At 36.3% G+C, this 18,634-nt stretch overlaps 1 protein-coding gene across 1 annotated transcript in view; it reads right to left on the bottom strand.

Moving 5' to 3' along the window:
• The window catches only part of LOC132107051 (exostosin-1), a 333,524-nt gene that overhangs the window by 22,180 nt on the left and 292,710 nt on the right, over positions 1-18,634 (bottom strand). The window contains exon 8 of the mRNA XM_059513195.1: positions 13,680-13,775. Coding sequence (XP_059369178.1) covers positions 13,680-13,775 — 96 coding nt within the window. The remainder of the gene's footprint in view (positions 1-13,679; positions 13,776-18,634) is intronic.

Here is an 18,634-nt window from a genome sequence, read left to right as displayed (position 1 = left end):
CTTCAGCTCTCGACTCAGCAAAGTGTTGTTGACTTTTCTGCACTATGTACCTCAGCACTCGGTGACCCAGCTCTGTAGTCATCCACTTTGTTTCTGAGTTGCTGCTGTTACTAAATGCTTAGATTTTCCAACATGCAGTTAACCATGGAATATCTATATCTAGGGATGAAATTTCACTAACTGAACACTAAATTATTATTATTATTATTTTTTTTCCAAAAAATGCAGACTGCATGGCTAGAAACTAAATTTTTTACAACTATGGTTGTAGGTCTGATTGAAACACCTGGATTCAGTAATGAAGAGGTGTATCCTAATACTTTTGACCATACAGTGTTTCTCTTTTTATGCTCCACAGAAGAAAGTCAAATAGATCTGTAATGAAATAAAGGTGAGTAAATGATGGCAGTTTTTTTTTTAAATGCTGAACTAAAGTCAAGGGGATTGACTTAATATGATTGACTTATCATAATTTAAAAAAAAATTATAATAAAATAAATAAATAAATAAATAAATAAATAAATGTTATTAATAATAATATTAATACATTTAATTAAATAATACATTTCATTACATATTTAATTACATTGTAATTAAATGTTTATTAATGTTTATTTTACATATTTCAGAGTGAAACACATATATATATATATATATATATATATTTAAAAAGTAGAGCAGGACCATCTTTCATTTTTGTTAAAGTTTCATGTTTTTTATGACTTTATTTGGTCATATTTTATTTTGAAGTTTTCTATCACCCTCGTTCCTGCTTTTTGACACGACTGTCTTCTGCCTTTTTTTTTTTTTTAAGATTAGTGTGCATGTACTGTAGCTTTAATGTAACCTATGAGTTTTTTTATGGTACATCTCTTGTACCGGTTTAAGTCATTGTCATGATTTAAGTCCAATGTTTTGTTTTGGATTCTGTATCTTTTTCAGTCATCAGATACAAAAAAAATCTTAATTGGATCCCTACCTCAACTTGCATGAGTGGATAAACGTTGAATCAATAAAAGTGGCCATTGCATAACAAAACTATCAATTGCTAGTGTGCTTAAACAATGCCTGAATAGCTATATGTCCATTGCTTAACAATAGCCAATCAGCTGCATGGCCATAGTGACATCAGCAGAAAGGGAACGTTGTCTCAGTGGCAGACCAAGTTATTAGTCTTGATCTGTATCAAACTCTGCAAATAACCCACTGTGGCTCCAACTGCTTTTAATTAACAGAACACAGTGGAAATGAACATTTCTGATATCATTTAGCAGTAGCTTAAAAATCAATATTTCCCACAATCGATCCTCTGCACCATTAGGACGACACTGTTTTAATCCATTACAGTAAATGGAGGCTACAGGGGAAGTTCAAACCTAATTACAGTATTGACTTATCATTAATAACTCTGAATAATTAATAAAACTGTTCATGTGAAAAGATTTTTTAAATCAAAATAATTCTACAAGCACCCCTGGTCCATCGATGCATTCTCATTATCAGAACAAGCTTTGAACAACCAGAGGGGGAAATATAGATTCAGGGAATAGAATAAATTGACTGCTGAGTTTGTGTCATTAGTGAAGATCTTAAATCTGTACAAACCATGTAAATCATTAAAGCATAGAATTATCTAGAAAATGTAATATTCAACTGTTTAAAATCCATCTGGCTTCATATGGGAACAATAAGGCATGTAAAACATACTTTGTGTATTTATAGCGAACTTAAAAGATGCCCTACCCTATTGACTTCCATTTTGTGTGCACTATTTAAAAAAAAATGCATTATTATATGTGACAGATGCTGTGACTGCAGTATGTAATATATGCATATCACTGCATTTATCATTCCAAGTCTTCTCTCAGATATATAGGGGTTCTGGAAAGGACTATGTAGTTATCTGGGAGGCCAGCTGTCTTTGTTGACACATGGCTTCTTCCTCTGATATCACTCCTTTTCCCTCAAGACACGCTTTATTTAACTGTAAAGCTCACATAATCTTCCAGAGGGACTGTCTGCCCTTTACTGTCTCTCTCTGTTTCCTCGCCTCTTCTCTTGCATTATATACATTTTAGAGATGGTCAATATTACATATATTTTAAAATAGACTAGCAGTTTTGTTGAATTCCTGAGACAATGCGTTGGTTTCAGATTCACCTAACCCTGATTAGACATGATTCTTAATGGGCTTTGACATAAGAAATGTCAAAAACAGCTAGGTGGAGTTCAATAGAATAGAATGGAGCACAATGGAGCTTTTAAAGTGTTTTTATTTTTATTTTTTTATGTAGTGCTTATGGCACTAAAAACAGTCAAAAGATGTCATGTTATGGCAGTATATAGAGTTGTGACACTAAAGACTTCACAGCACGGCAGTAGTGCTTTAAGTCGGTGCCCTCACAGGGTTTTACTACGCAAGCAGTTAAAGCACACAATTTAGCATGCTAATTTAAGCACTGCCGGTAAGGAAAACAATGCTAAAATCAGGTTTAGCCAGTAGCTTTCATCACTGGTGTATGTATTGAAATATAGTCATTATTATGCAAATACATTTTCTTTCTATGTAAATATATTTATGCCTTTTTCCACAAAAGCCTGAGTAAAGATGCTAACGTAGCATGGATAACAATAACAGCAACAAAGTACTTCCAACAAGTTGTGTAGCATAACCAAACAACCTGAGGGAATGTTCACAAAAACATAGTCACCGACATACTGTAAACGTAGCAGGATTAAAATGTCTACAGCAAATCAATCCAGCAAAGTGGTTTGTTGATCTAATCCTTTTACAGATTTTAGTTCCTCTACTGTTTTCAAGTTATGTAAACTAGTGTTTTGGTTTAAGGCCTATTTTCCAAATACATGTTATGTATCTTAACATGAACAATTCACCCGTGCATATGTTTCTTTCTTTTTTTTTACTTCATAATTTCTAATCAAAATAATTGAGGCATAACTCAATGTTCTCTCCAATGATTTTGGTTGCATGATTGTAAGCTTTCATTCAGATTTGCCTCAATTCAATCAAAAACAGATGGATAGAAACAGTTCAGTTTCACTCGTATGTAAGGTGTAATAGGCCTACTCATCACAATACGGAGGGAAACAGTCATTTAATTGGGATTTTAATTTATCGTTCAAGTTCATAATTTTTGTAAAACAATTTAAGACTGTGAATGAATTTAGCATTTTAATTAATTGAATAATTATATTTTATTAATAAAATTTTACAGTATAGGATCATCAGTGTGGTTATCTACTTTTATTTGTAGTTTGTAATGTTCCAAATTACTTTTTTTAAATAGTAGGTTAACTGTAGTTTAATTAATGATTTGTCAAGCTTCACTTTTAAAAATATACCAAATTACAGTAATGAATGCCAATTAACCTACCTACTAAAATGAATCATACAATGTGATTTACTAAAGTTTGCACTCGTCAAATTACTGGTATTTGCACCATTTTTTAACACTCCCAAAAGGAAACTATTTTGCATCTGTGTTCTTTAATTTGCACGTTGTCAGTCAATCACCCGCAGAAATTTTCACACCCATCTGCACTGTTTTGGAATTGCACTCTCACCCTAATTTGCCCGTTTGCCCTACTTATTATACATTTTTTTTATTTTGTGGCAGAAAAAAACTTCCATATAAAACAACCTAGATAGTACATGCAAATAAACTTTGTATCAGCAAATGCACTTCATTTTCCCACAATCTGTCTTTTAGTGTCTATCTTTCTGTTTATGACATCAAACATGTCTAACAAACTCTCTCTCTCTCTCTCTCTCTCTCTCTCTCTCACACACACACACACACACACACACACACACACACACACACACACACACACACACACACACACACACACACACACACACACACACACACACACACACACACACACAAAATGCCTCTGGGACAAACTCTCTCCCTATCATGACCTCTAAAGATTGCACTTCTAGAGAAAACCAAGTTCATGCCTCTCTATTAAGCCTTTATCTCAGTATTAAACAACTCCAATTTATCTTAATCAGGACTCAGATAAAAGCGTGTTATGATTTGGATGTGGCGTTTGATAGCTTATTAGTCACAATATGATTTAATTTTGACAAATGGCTTTTGATTAAAACTTTGATTATCTATTTCACACTTGTTTGACACATATTTCACACTCCTTTCAAAGTAAGTAACTGCATTTTATCTAGAGCTCTGGACTTTTCTGATCTATTGAAATATGTGTTTGTAATTATTATCAACAGTTGTATCACCATAGACTAAACTTGGACTAGAATTTGGTCAAAATTACTCATCAGCCTTTGTCTGGTATATAGAAAGATCTCTCTCTCTCTCTCTAATTATAAATATGTAAAGACAGTATATTAATTCTTATCTATTATATAAAATGTCTGGTTGCATTTTAAGCCTGGGCTTATACATATTAATATATGTACATATACTGTTATAATGCTTACACTGAAAAATTCATATCTAGTACCTGTACATTATATTTACATTTTATGTAATATTTCTGAATGAATGTTTTAGCTGAATGTACTTGGATTGAAGTAACTTTTTTGTAGATTTTCATTTTTTCACAAACGAACAGCAGACAAAATAATTGGATGAATTGGATGGTTGGATTTATATCATCCAAATCTTCCAAAACAACTTCCAAAAAGCACATACTGTATGAATCCTGTATATGGAGGAAAATCCATTAATGCAAATTTTAAAAAGCTGTTAGCATCTTGATGAATGATACACAGATCTGCCTGTCATGATGATGATAATTGAAATGTCAGTCTCATAATGAATCTCGAGATGATAAATTGTTATGTTGGGTCATTAATGTATTTGTGCATCAGACCTTTACAGTTCCCCAATGGAAAGGCATTTTAAGTGGTCTCGATGACCCTTGAACTTTCGCCTTTGACATGTATTGTGTCTGACTTGATACAGCTTAGTATTGCATAGTCTCGTGTAGCCAGAACTTCAGACTCAAGGTCTGGAATTCATGGTAGCTTTCATTGGCCAAGGCCTGCCTATGAGGCCGTTTGACCAACATGTCAAAGTCATGTCAAGTGCTCATCATCACAGTTCTATACACAACATCTTTCTTCTTTCGTGAGGGGGTTTGGCGCCATGGTACCTTTTGTTTTCAGGTGGAACGTTAAAGAACGTGACACTCACATCTTGCAGAAATCCTGTAGAATTCAACCAATCTGATGACGACTTTGACATGCCTGAAGTGTTTCCACTTTAGTGTCCCATATGCATCTTACATTTAGCCAAGGGTCTGTGGGCGTGATGTCTGAGGCTGAGACTAAGTATCGCAAAGCCAGAATTTTGACTATCAGCATAATGTCTGGTCCAATTTTTCAGTCCATTCTGTCCAAGAATGTGCTTTTAGTGGCTGGAATTACTTCTTCATACTACAATAACATAAATTATTCTAATTATCTTTTAGAGATCCAATGTCACTACAAACCCAGTAAACATCAATATATTTTCATAAAGTATGGTAGTAGTGTTGAAGAAAAAAACAGATCTCATATATGTATATCTATATATATATATATTTTAGATTTTATATCTATTTTAACTTTTTTATTTACATCTGAAGGCTTATTTATTCTCTGCATGTATTTTAAAGAAATAGTGCATCTCCAAGGTAACATATGCAGAGATTATTTAGGTTGCTATTGCAGACATGCAGAGCTGGTAGAAACATCTTACAGTATATAACAGGCTTTAGTAAACATGCATTTGATAATCAGTTTGAAAATTTGTTATATTTTCATTTGGATGTTGACTAATGAGCAAAAAATAGAACCCAGTGCCTAATATGACTTTCTAATGCCACATACCTACAAACCAAATTACAATTATTCTCTAGATAAATGTAGTTGAATTATCATAGGCTCTACTGAGACACTCGTCCCTATCAGTGTGTTTTTAAGGCACACAACAATAACAAACTGTCAGGTTGATTTATGAGAAATCTGTTTACAAAAAATGCTTTTCTGTGTGAAATTATGGGGTGCTGTGATTATTTTGGATGTGTTCCATGCTCCAATTAAATTACATGTGCAAACAACCTGAAGCATAACAACTTAATTCTGAAATCAGTGAGTGTAAACATTAATAAGGTGTCGTTTTCTCATTAGACTACTGTGTGATCGTCATTGCTAGGAAAGTTTTTGGTTTAAATTGTGTGTGTCTTACCCTGGTAAATACGTGCTGAAAGTGGCGCTTGGTTTTGCGTTTGCCTATCGCGCGACTGCCCAGTTTCGATCTGCTAATTAGTGAGGCGTGGCCAGCTGACTTCAATCACAGGTAATCAGGCAAATACAAAAGCGTTAGGTTTCACCGCGGCAGCGGTCGCGGCAGCCCTCGTGTGAATCCTCCTCGTGTGAAGACCGACGAGTGTAAAGACAATCGACTCTACCTGCGCGACTCCACCGAGCAAGGACACCGACAGGGCACTTGAGTATTGCTTTTCTCCTCTTTCTTTACTTTTTGCATACCTTGTTCTCAAATATCTCTTACACTTGTAGTCACTATGTGCTTTCAGATCTCTACTATCACTACTAACACTCGGAGAGCACGCTATGCACGTCGCAGGAAGGCCTGTCTGACAAACCTACGGCCTTTCCTCTGACCTCTACTAATACGCTCTCTATTCCAGTTGGTCTCTGGAACTGCCAGTCTGCAGTTAACAAAGCAGACTTCATTTCTTCTATTGCTACTCATTCCGGTCTCAACCTCATGGCACTGACAGAGACTTGGATCAAACCTGAAGATACTGCCACCCCTGCAGCCCTCTCCACTAATTTGACTTGTTCCCACACTCCTCGCACCACTGTGAGGGGTGGAGGTACGGGTCTCCTTATATCAAAAGAATGGAAATTTGATCTTCAGCCATCACCTACAGGTACTGGTTCATTTGAATCACATGCCATTACTGTAACCCACCCTGTTAAAATCCCCTTTGTGGTCATTTATCGTCCCCCAGGTCAATTGGGAAACTTCTTGGAGGAGTTGGATGTGCTGCTATCAAATTTTCCTGAAGATGGTACTCCTCTGGTACTGCTTGGCGACTTCAACATCCACCTAGATAAGCCCCAGGCTGCTGACTTCAAAACTCTGCTCACCTCATTTGATCTCAAGCTAGTGTCTACTACAGCGACTCACAAATCAGGCAATCAACTGGACCTCATCTACACGCGCTGTTGCTCTGTGGACAACTCTTCAGTTGCTCCACTGCACACCTCAGACCACTTCCTCATTACTGCTAACCTAGCACTTACTCCTGAAGTTCCTCACACTCCAACGCAGGTCACCTTTCGATGGTACCTACGCTCACTCTCTCCATCTCGCCTATCTTCTGTGGTTTCATCCTCACTTTCTGCACTCTCTCAGTTTTCTGCTCTGGACACGAACAGCGCTACGGACACTCTTTGCTCCACTTTAACATCTTGCTTGGACAAGTTTTGCCCACTGTTGTCTAGACCAGCACGCACCGCCCCATCTGCCCCCTGGCTGTCCGAGGTTCTCCGTGAACATCACTCTAAACTCAGGGCTGCAGAGAGGAAATGGCAGAAATCAAGAAACTCTACCGACCTCAGTGTGTATCAGTCTCTCATCTCTTCCTTCTCTGCAAATGTCTTCATGGCTAAAACATCCTACTACCACAACAAAATTAACAACTGTTGTGATGCTTGGACACTCTTCAAGACTTTCTCTTCTCTTCTTAATCCGCTACCACCACCTCCTCCATCGACTCTTACAATGGACGACTTTGCAGCTTTCTTCACAAATAAGACAAGATCCATCAGTGACCAATTCTCCACACCGCAGACTGAGGACAACTTCACAATGACGGACGCACACTCTTTCTCCTCCTTCTCCCCACTCTCAGAGATGGACGTCTCCAAACTTCTCCTGTCCAATCATCCTACTACTTGTCCACTTGATCCGATCCCCACTCACCTCCTTCAAGCGATCTCTTCTTCAGTCATACCTTCGCTTACTCACATTATCAACTCCTCTCTTCACTCAGGAACATTTCCCTCAGCATTCAAGCAGGCTCGGGTAAGCCCACTTCTCAAAATCCAGCACTTCTTGAAAACTACAGACCGGTATCCCTTCTTCCATTCATTGCAAAGACACTTGAGCGAGCTGTGTTCAACAAGCTTTCTATGTTCCTTGTACAGAACAACCTCCTGGACAGCAACCAATCTGGCTTCAAAAGTGGCCACTCAACTGAGACTGCTCCGCTCTCGGTTTCTGAAGCTCTGCGACTAGCAAGAGCAGCTTCAAATTCCTCGGTACTCATCTTACTGGACCTGTCTGCTGCTTTTGACACTGTTAATCACCAGATTCTCCTGTCCACCCTCAGAAAGATTGGCATCTCTGGAACTGCACTCCTGTGGGTTAAGTCCTACCTCTCTGACAGATCCTTCAGTGTGTCTTGGAGGGGTGATGTTTCAAAGTCACACCACCTTGCTACTGGGGTTCCTCAAGGCTCAGTACTTGGACCACTTCTCTTCTCCATCTACATGACATCATTAGGATCTGTCATTCAGAAGCATGGCTTTTCTTATCACTGCTACGCTGATGACACCCAACTCTACTTCTCATTCCAGCCAGATGACCTGACGGTAGCTGCTCGCATTTCAGCCTGTCTGAGTGACATTTCTAGCTGGATGAATGACCAATCACCTTCAACTTAACCTTATGAAGACAGAACTCCTGGTGATTCCAGCTAACCCAGTGCTTCATCACAACTTCTCTATACAGCTGGGCTCAACCATTACTCCTTCTAGGACAGCCAGAAACCTAGGAGTTGTGATGGATCATCAGTTAAGCTTCACAGACCACATTTCTACAACGACCCGGTCCTGCAGGTTTGCCTTATACAACATTAGGAAGATTAGACCCTTTCCTGTCAGAGCAAGCAACCCAACTTCTTGTCCAAGCTCTTGTTCTCTCCAGACTGGACTATTGTAATGCTCTCCTGGCGGGCCTTCCTGCATGTACTGTCAAGCCTCTGCAGTTGATCCAGAATGCAGCAGCAAGGGTTGTCTTCAATGAGCCGCGTTTTTTGTCTTCAAAAAAGCTCACGTTACTCCTCTCCTCATTAGGTTACACTGGCTACCAGTAGTTATGTATCTTGAGTCTTGAGACTTGTTATGGCACTTGTATACTGTAGTTGTTCTCTTGTTGACCTGACTGCTTCTATTGTTCTCATTTGTAAGAACAATTTGGATAAAAGCGTCTGCTAAATGATTCAATGTAAATGTAAATGTAAGGTGGTGCATATATATATATATATATATATATATATATATATATATATATACACACAAACACACACACACACACACACACACATGCACACACACACGTTTTACTGTACACTAGGGTCTGAAATGAACTTTTCCATTAAGAGACAATATTTTCTCCCTTGAGCTGATTTCCAATTGTATTTGTTTACTTGAGTAGGGCTTGAGTTGGATCTCTTACCTTGCTCCTACATTGTCGAAAAAAAATCAGCATATGCTGGTTATTTATGTTTTGAAGTATGTCATTGGTCGTTGGTCATGAGCTGGTTTAAGGGGTCTTGAGCAATTAGCTCCTGCTTAGGACCACCTTAAACCAGCTTCTGACCAACCAAGGACTAACTTAAACCAGCTGCCATGCTTAAAAACATAGATACAGTACAGGGTAAAGCCCTACCGCACTGCAGACTTCATGCCTGTAACTGAATTAGCTAGCACAAGTGTGTTTGATTCGGGTTGGAACTGAAATCTGCAGGATGGTAGCCCTCCAGAAGCAGGGCTGGAGACCCCTGCTTTAAGTTGCTTGGTGGGGCCTCCATGGATGGGATTTGTTGGTCCAGCACATCCCATAGACTACATTTACATGGACATCAGTAATCTAATTATTTATTTTATTCTGAATAAGACAATATTAGGATCAAGGTGTTTATGTGAGTTGGTTTAGAATATTCCTTTCATGTTCCAATTTTATATGTTATAGTTCATAGATCAATTAATGGCACACACCATTATGTCACCATGCCATCCGACCTCCCCTCCAGAATTTCACATATTAACATATAGTTCCTCTTCATTATGATGTCATGCTGTTTAGGGTGTTTCATTTTTAAGTTACTGAAAGCTTCAAGTGCAGTTGATTATTTGTCATGCTATTCTTGCAAACAGATGACGGCGTTGTTGAATTCATGCTCTTTTATTTACCGTCAAACGGTTGACCACTGCTGTCTGTGTATCCTGTCGCAAAATGCGGCAAAAAGTCCTACACAATGATAATTTTGTGATTAAGGTGTGTACATGTCTATACTGCACTTCAGTAATGCGACTTAAATAAGAATACTTCACATGTCTTAATTCAATTAGTGTTTACTTCGAGTATGACTTAAGCCAGAATATGGTAACCCAAAATCTCTGTTTACATAGTAGAATCTTGTCTTAATCATGTTCAAATCTGAATATTGTTGTCCATGTAAACTAGCGGTTCTCAATTCCAGTCCTCATGCCCCCCTGCTCTGCACATTTTGTATGTTTCATTTATCGCTTCAGACGTTTGTTCTATTCTAACGTAAGTGCCCTGTCGGGTCAGCATGAGCCAGAGCTAACAACAAGCCAGATGTGGTCAATAGCCTCGCACCTGGAGCTGTGAGCCCAAGATCAATTCACGTTTCCACTGTCAGACCAATGGTGCTGTAAAACCCAGTGTAAACTATATCATAAATTAAACCTAACAGAAATGGACGTTTGGCCCTTTCATATAGACCTAAGACAGACTTCAGCATCAATATTTTATAAACCAATGATTTACAATAAAAAAAAATAATTTATTAATTTGTGTCAGCATGCTAAATCAAATTGATATTTATCATTATTTTACATTAAAAGACAGCTGCTTGGTTTATTTGTGATGACAAGAATGCACAAAACACCTCCATTACAGATTTTAAGTCCAAATGTATACACATAAGACAACATAAAAATATTGATAAACTCTTGTATGATTTTACCAAATTTCTTTGAAAAGAAAGAGCTTTTACATTTATTTTCCAAGATGCATGCAATCTGAAGAGGTTTGAGCACTGTCTTCAGTCTCACTATACTGTTATCTTTGCAGTCAAAGGGAGCTCACAGACAGAAAATCTGAGTTATGAGTAAAGCCCCGTTCACACCAAGAATGATGACTATAAAGATAATAACTATAAAGATAACAATATTAGCGTCCACACCAGCGAACGGTGTCATCTATTTATTCTAAGTGCATGTTCGTCTGCTTCTTTAAATTCCAGAACTCCTTATTGTAGGATGGATTCTTATTTACTGTTGCAATCGTAAGTTAATTCACTTATCTCATTCACTAAGCATGCGTACACACATTTGTGCGTGAAAGCTTCGTACAGATGCTTTCACGAACAAATCATGATTCACTAAAACTTTCATACTAAAATGTATTCTAAATTTAAGAAAAAATATAGGAACGATTGACAGCACACAGCAAAAAAACACTCCGGTCTTAAATCTCTCTCTTTCTCTCTCTCTCTCTCTTATTTTAAGATAAAAAGTATGTTTTATTCTAGGATAATAGTTATAACTTACAATAAACAATAAACATTATTTATACAGTGAAAGAGTAATAAAAGCTGCTTTAGACTATAGCTCCAGCTGCATGGTTTCTTTAAATAGTCAAGACAAGTCACCTTTATTTATATAGTGCTTTAAACAAAACAGGTTGTGTCAAAGCAACTGAACAACATTAATTTGAATAACTGTAAAAATAACTGTGCATGTACAGCCATAAACAGTATAAACAGTGTCATATTGTGTATTGCATGGAGTGTCTTTGACATGAGTGACGGAAGGCTGTAAGGAAAGTGTGTGCACAAAGCCCTTATGGAGATGGTGTGTGTGTCATGTTATATGCAAATGGCTAGCTTTGTTCACATGGCTGCTCATTTAGAACACTCCAGATTCACTAAGAAGTAAGAAATAAAAACAAATTCATATATGCATGCTTATGTGTGTGAATTAGGTGGAAAGTGTTTGTGAGAAGTTTGAATGTGCATATAAATACGAATAATGCAATAATTAGTGAATGAGACCAACTGTCTGAAAGTGTATTTTGCATTAAATTAGTTTTAAACGTATTAAATGTTGATGCTAGGTGGTTGCTAGATATGAATACATGCGAAATGAGCAGCGGTGTCTACCGTATCCTAACTTGGATAAACTCTGCCTTTGTTCATTATCACTCCTCAAGCACATGTTGGACGGCTTTGGACGAAGGTATTCGATTGGTCAAAAATCCCTGGCTGTTTTCCTGAGGAAGCCCCGACAAGGCACGATCAAGCCCCAGAAGTGACAGTGGAAATGCGACTGGCCCTGACACACACTAGAACGCTCGCTTTTGGCCCAACAGTGGAAATGTGGCTAATAAATTTTGGTTTTGGACCCTGGATAAGGTTCACAGGTTGTCCTTCCTTGCACCACTTTTGACAGGTACCAACCATTGCATATGGGGAACACCCCAAAAGACTTGCCATTAGATGCTCTAAACCATTGTCTAGCTGTCATTATTTGGTCCTTGTCAAAGATCTATTTATTTGACCCATTCTAGAGTATTTACTTGCTGTTTAATACATTCCACCCCTTGACAGGTGCAGTTGTATTGATATAATCAGTTATTTATTTCACATTTCAGTAGTTTTAATGTTGTGTCAGACCAGTATATAGAAAACCTGGAATTCTCCTCTGCTGCACGTATGTTAACTGTTGGACCTATCGAGAGCGTTTTAAGTGATTTTTCTATAAATGCACAAATCTACTTTAAATATGCTCATAGTTAACACCCAAATATGTTAAGTTCACAAAAATATCACATGTAATTTTTCTCTTAAGATATTGTTTTCCTCACATTTTTTTGCATTGACTCTGTTTAAAAACCCTAAATAGCTACATTTTGATATATGAGATATAACAACTAGGGGATAAGTGAGGAGACAGAGTAATCCATCACATTAAGTTGCTCAGGCTAACTGTTGCTGCAAAGAACACATGACAAGATGTAAATGAGTAAAACATGTGCAAAAAGGGATGACAGTGAACAGACAAAGTCTGAAAGGTGCTAATGATAAGATACATTCAGAACATTCACATAACCACCCACACACAGCTGTGCAGATATCACACATACACACGCACTATTTATTTCAAATCATTTTAGAGATTTTAAATGGTGACATCTGTCCCGTTATTTGTTATTTTGTTTCCTTCCCACTATAAAGTTTGAGGCTAACTTCACTTACCTGCACTTAATGTATAAATTTGTCCCTGGAAGTTAACTAAACATGACAAAACCTTGCTGAAAATGGTTTAAATATTTCAAAATTATTTATACACTAAATTATCATTATTTTAATTCCAAAACTGTAAAATATTAACAGGCTTTATCTAATATCTAAAATAATTACATTTGCATAAAATAAAACAAAAAATATAACATTTAAGTCTTTATCTAGAAGGCTAATCTGTGTGCAAAGTGTTCATTGCATGTGTGTGCCTGCCAAGACTTTAAACCAACATGCAATTATAATATTTATTCCATCATATTTCTCCATCTCACCTTTCTTTTGCCCTCAATGATAGAGAAGGGTGTTGTGATGGAGGGCCACTTGTTTCTAGGTGGTGGAGGCTTCTCACAGTTCCACAGCACTAAAATCTGAAACCACATTAAAACACATGAGCTGCACTGCACATTTCATGTATACATGTATTCATGTTAAATTACAACCTGTTTTTGTAAGTGCAGGTGTGAATTATTACAGCCCACATGCAAAAAGTAATCAAAATTTCACAACAAATCCCATTCTCATTTATAAGTCCTGAAAATAGGTTTGAGAGCCACTAGAATAATTTGCAACAAACTATAAATTATCAAGAGACTTCTCATTTTTAGGAACTGTGTTAATTAAGGGCATTTGAAGACACAGTCTAATGGAACTGTGTTAATTAAGGGCATTTGAAGACACAGTCTAATGTTAGCTCTTGTGAAAAAAAGAGTGGTTAACTGTATTGAATGTGTACTTCAAATCTAAAGAAAAAAAAAACTTAAGGTGTGACATACACTGCGATACGTTTTCATTTAAATGTAAATTACATGCAATTAAGTGTTCAAAACCATTACATTCATTTTTGTATGCAAAAGTGTACTCTTTTAATAAGGTAATACATGATCTGAATATTATTCAATTTAGTAAATTATCTAATGTGAAATAAACCAATGCAATGTCAGCTGACAAGAAGTTATTTAAAGTATAGAAAGTTTAGCCAAAGAAGCAGTGACCCATGAGGAACACAGAGTGAAGCTAACATGATCTATCACTTGTCAGATACTGCGGCCAGACTGAGCGCATGCTAGTTTTGTACAGCCTTACGTTTGACTTGTTTAACATGATTAGTTGCTGCCCACATACAGGGATTTAATAAAAAATGATGTGTGGAAAACCATGTCAAAATTCGTGGGCATTCTAAATGACTTTGATTCATGCATTGATAATCATTCATCATGTTCACGACATGATGCAATAGCCAGGGCAGCAATTAATATACCGACACTTTCCCTCCAGAAAGTAAAAGCACATCCAAAATGGAAAAATCACCTACTCTTATCTAATCGCATATTGTTCCAAACCTATGATTTTAAGTATTTGGTACGAGGTTATTATCATTAAGTTAAACTAAAACAAAACTAAAACAATTGAATGAATTAAAAAAAAAAAAAAAAAGTAATAAAAAAAAAATATATATATATATATATATATATATAAATATTATACTTTAAATAATTGACTTTACATTTAAATATATATAAAAAACAACATTTATAATTTTTTATTATTTTAAATATAAGGACTGAAACAACTAAAATCAAATACTGTAAAATAAAATGAAAAATAAAAGCTATATAGTCATATTTAAAAAATAGTAACAATTATTATATGTATTATTATTTGTATATTATATATATATATATATATATATATATATATATATATATATATATATAATTTATATATATATATATATATTTATATATATATTAGGGGTGTAACGGTACGTGTATTCGTACCGGACCGTTTCGGTACAGGGCTTTCGGTACGGTGCACGTGTGTACCGAATGGCCGAATGCAATATTTTGATTGCGGAACATAGGTACATTTTCGTGTTTCCAAACGAACATATTAAGTGGCGGAAGTCTCTGCGTTCAGCGCAAATCCCGCCCTGCAGCTGATTCTAAGGCCGGTGACACACTGGCTGCGTGGCGTGAGCGTGGCGTTTCTGCTGTGTGTCAGTTGCGTGATGGCTTCTTCACGTTTTCCTGTGTCTTTACACACCAGAATTGTGCCTGACGCGGCGCTGGCGCGCTGCTGCTACTATAGGTGACATAGAGGGAGGTCGCCGACAGACCAGGCTCTTGTCTTCATGACAACAATATCTATACTTCATGTTGAGCATATAAAGCCTACTGATAAAGGACACCGTCAACAGTATTGACGACAAAATAGACTGTTTGACAGGTGCAATATGCCAGTGTGTCACCGGCCTAAGGTTTTCAAAAGGCATCATGCGAGTGTGAACATCACTACAACTAGGAAAAAAACAATTGTAATTCAAACGCAGCTCCCGTCGGCATTTAAACAGACCTTTGCTCTTAATTCCGATCGGTCCAACGCTATAACGAAATCTGAGCAGGTTTAAAAACTGAAACTGTTGATGCATTTTACACTTTGGAAAAGTTATATATATATATATATTTTTTTTAAATATGAGCAGGCCTACAAGCTGGGATTGGTAATGCTGCACTGTAATCATAGTTATTTGTTTATATTTTTCATTATATTTTATTATATGATATTGGTTTGAGACTGAGAGTATTTTATTTAGTGGAGAACTTTGCAGCAGTATTTTATTTCTTATTCTTTTTTATTTTTTATATATTTTATGAAAAATAATAAAAAAAAAGTGTAAACAAATTGTTGAAAAAAGTTTATAGTAATAAACAACCTGCAGTTTGATGTTTGCATTTCTTTCCCTTACTGTACCGAAAATGAACCGAACGTGACTTTAAAACCGAGGTACGTACCGAACCGTGATTTTTGCGTACCGTTACACCCCTAATATATATATATATATATATATATATATATATATATATATATATATTAGTGATGCACCGAAATGAAAATTCTGCGCCGAAACCGAAAATTTAGGATGCACTTGGCCGAAAACCGAAACTGAAGCCGAAAATGGCTTCTTTTAAAAACGTGTATATATATTGCTTGGATTTAATGGATCTGAATTGAAAAATCACAATATAATAATCAAACTTTTATTAACAGTTACATAACAAAACATAAAATATTTTTTACAATAAATATAAATAATAATTATTCTTCAAGTTTTATGTTCCATCAAATAAAATAGTTTTTTAAAAATTAAAAAATTTTTTTTTTTTTTTTTTTTTTAAGTTTTTTTTTAAAAAAAAGAGATTTTTGCAGAACAAATGTTACATATTGCAACTTTGGTGTCCTCTCGTATAGGGCTGTCACTTTTGTGAAAAAAAAATCCTGTTCGATTTTTGAGACATAGGCAAAGTGTTCATTGAATCGTTAGTAAATTGCCTATATTTGGCGTTGATCCGTTTTTCAACGCCAAATATAGGCAAATCCACCGACAACTAAACAGGCATTAGGGCGAACGTAAAGAGGGCGCTTGAGACGCGCACAAGTCAGCAATGTGGACTGCCATAACATCATTGAAAAACATTACTGAAGGCTACATTGATATTATGCACTAATAGGCTCTGTCTGTGTGTGTGTGTGTGTGTCAGAACCTGCAGTTGCTGTGTGACGCGCGTTCGCTGCGAGCGTATAGTGACGAGCTGGACGCGCTCCGAGAGAAGGCCGTTAAAATCGATTCCCTGTTTTCGTTTTCGAAACTTGTGTTGGTTGGTCCGATCGATTGTGCAGCTTTTGTGACAAGCCTTTTTTGATGCTTAATCTTTGATAGGCAGACGCGTGATAACAGCTCGACCGTGAGTGAAACCTAAGCGCTTGCTCACGGATGGGAGGGGCGGGTGACATTCATTTTCGGTTTACGTTTTCGGCTGTTTTTTTTATTTCGGCCCGAAACCGATAATGCCATTTCTCAGCAGGTCCTTTAATGACAGCAATGAAATGCAGTGGAAAGGTTTTTTTGGGATTAAGTTAATTTTCATGGCAAAGAAGGACTATGCAATTCATCTGATCACTCTTCATAATATTCTGGAGTATATGCAAATTGCTATTATAAAAACTTAAGCAGCAACTTTTCCAATTTCCAATATTTATGTAATTCTCAAAGGTTTTGGCCACGACTGTATATATATATATATATATATATATATATATATATATATATATATATATATATATATATATATATATATATATATATAATAGAATAAAATAGAAAAAAATCTCATTCAAAATATTAACAAAAATTATAACAGTATATAAATGATACTAAAATAGCACTGCTTTGGTGGAGCACAAAAGGAGAAGCCTAGCAGAATGTTCAAGCCTCTCATTAACATACAGTGAAAGTGAATGGGGACCAAGAAGCTGTCAACTTCAAATGACAAAAGGCACCATAAAATAAAGAAATAAATTTTTTATTGACTGATGTCGTGTAATTCTCTTGATGCACCAAATTGTGAATATGTGCATATTCAGATTGGGTAAATGAGATTTGAGAGCTACACTGATGTTCCCCTTTAGGAATCGAGCTGCATTGGAAAACACTTTGGGAAAGCTTTCAGTGGACCATGCTCTGAATGAAAGATTTTTTCTTTCAAGAAAGTTGGTGACCTTCAGGCCCTCTCCATGGCCCCCTCTTTCCTAGATTTGCACTCGGATTGGCCAAAGCATTTTTGTACCCCAGGTCGGGGTACGTCCCTAAAGTCCCTTCATCTGCACCACGGACTGTCACTGTCATATGACGGAGTTCGCATTCAACGTGAAGACATATTTCTGTGGTTTTCAAGTCATATTTACTTATAATAAATGTTAAATAGTGTTTTGTATTTATAAATATACTAATAATGTATAAATACTAAATATACAGCATATCTAGCTTTTGTGGATTATAATAATCACTTCTGGCACTGGATAACACTAGATAAAACATCTCTATACATATTACAGTTTGTTTTTTATTCTGATCATATTTGTTGTGATAATTTTTGATTATTTGTTAAAGGGGTGGTTGATTGCGATTTAACTTTTTTAATGTTAGTTATTATATAATGTTGCTGTTTGAGCATAAACAATATCTGCAAAGTTGCAGCACTGAACGTTCAATGCAAACGGAGATATCATCTTTTAAAATTCTGGCAGTTTAATGCCTACACAAACGGCTGGTAAGGGACTACAGCGAGCTTCTTCCCAGGTCCTTTACGTCACAAAACCCCGCCCCCGGAAACACGCAACAAAGGGGGCGAGGCCATGTTGTGCTGCTTTAGAGAAGAGGAAGAGAAAA

Source organism: Carassius carassius, chromosome 27 (assembly GCF_963082965.1).
Source record: "Carassius carassius chromosome 27, fCarCar2.1, whole genome shotgun sequence".
NCBI lineage: Eukaryota > Metazoa > Chordata > Actinopteri > Cypriniformes > Cyprinidae > Carassius > Carassius carassius.
Note: the sequence above shows the minus strand (reverse complement) of the source record. Positions and strands in the feature narration are given on the sequence as shown.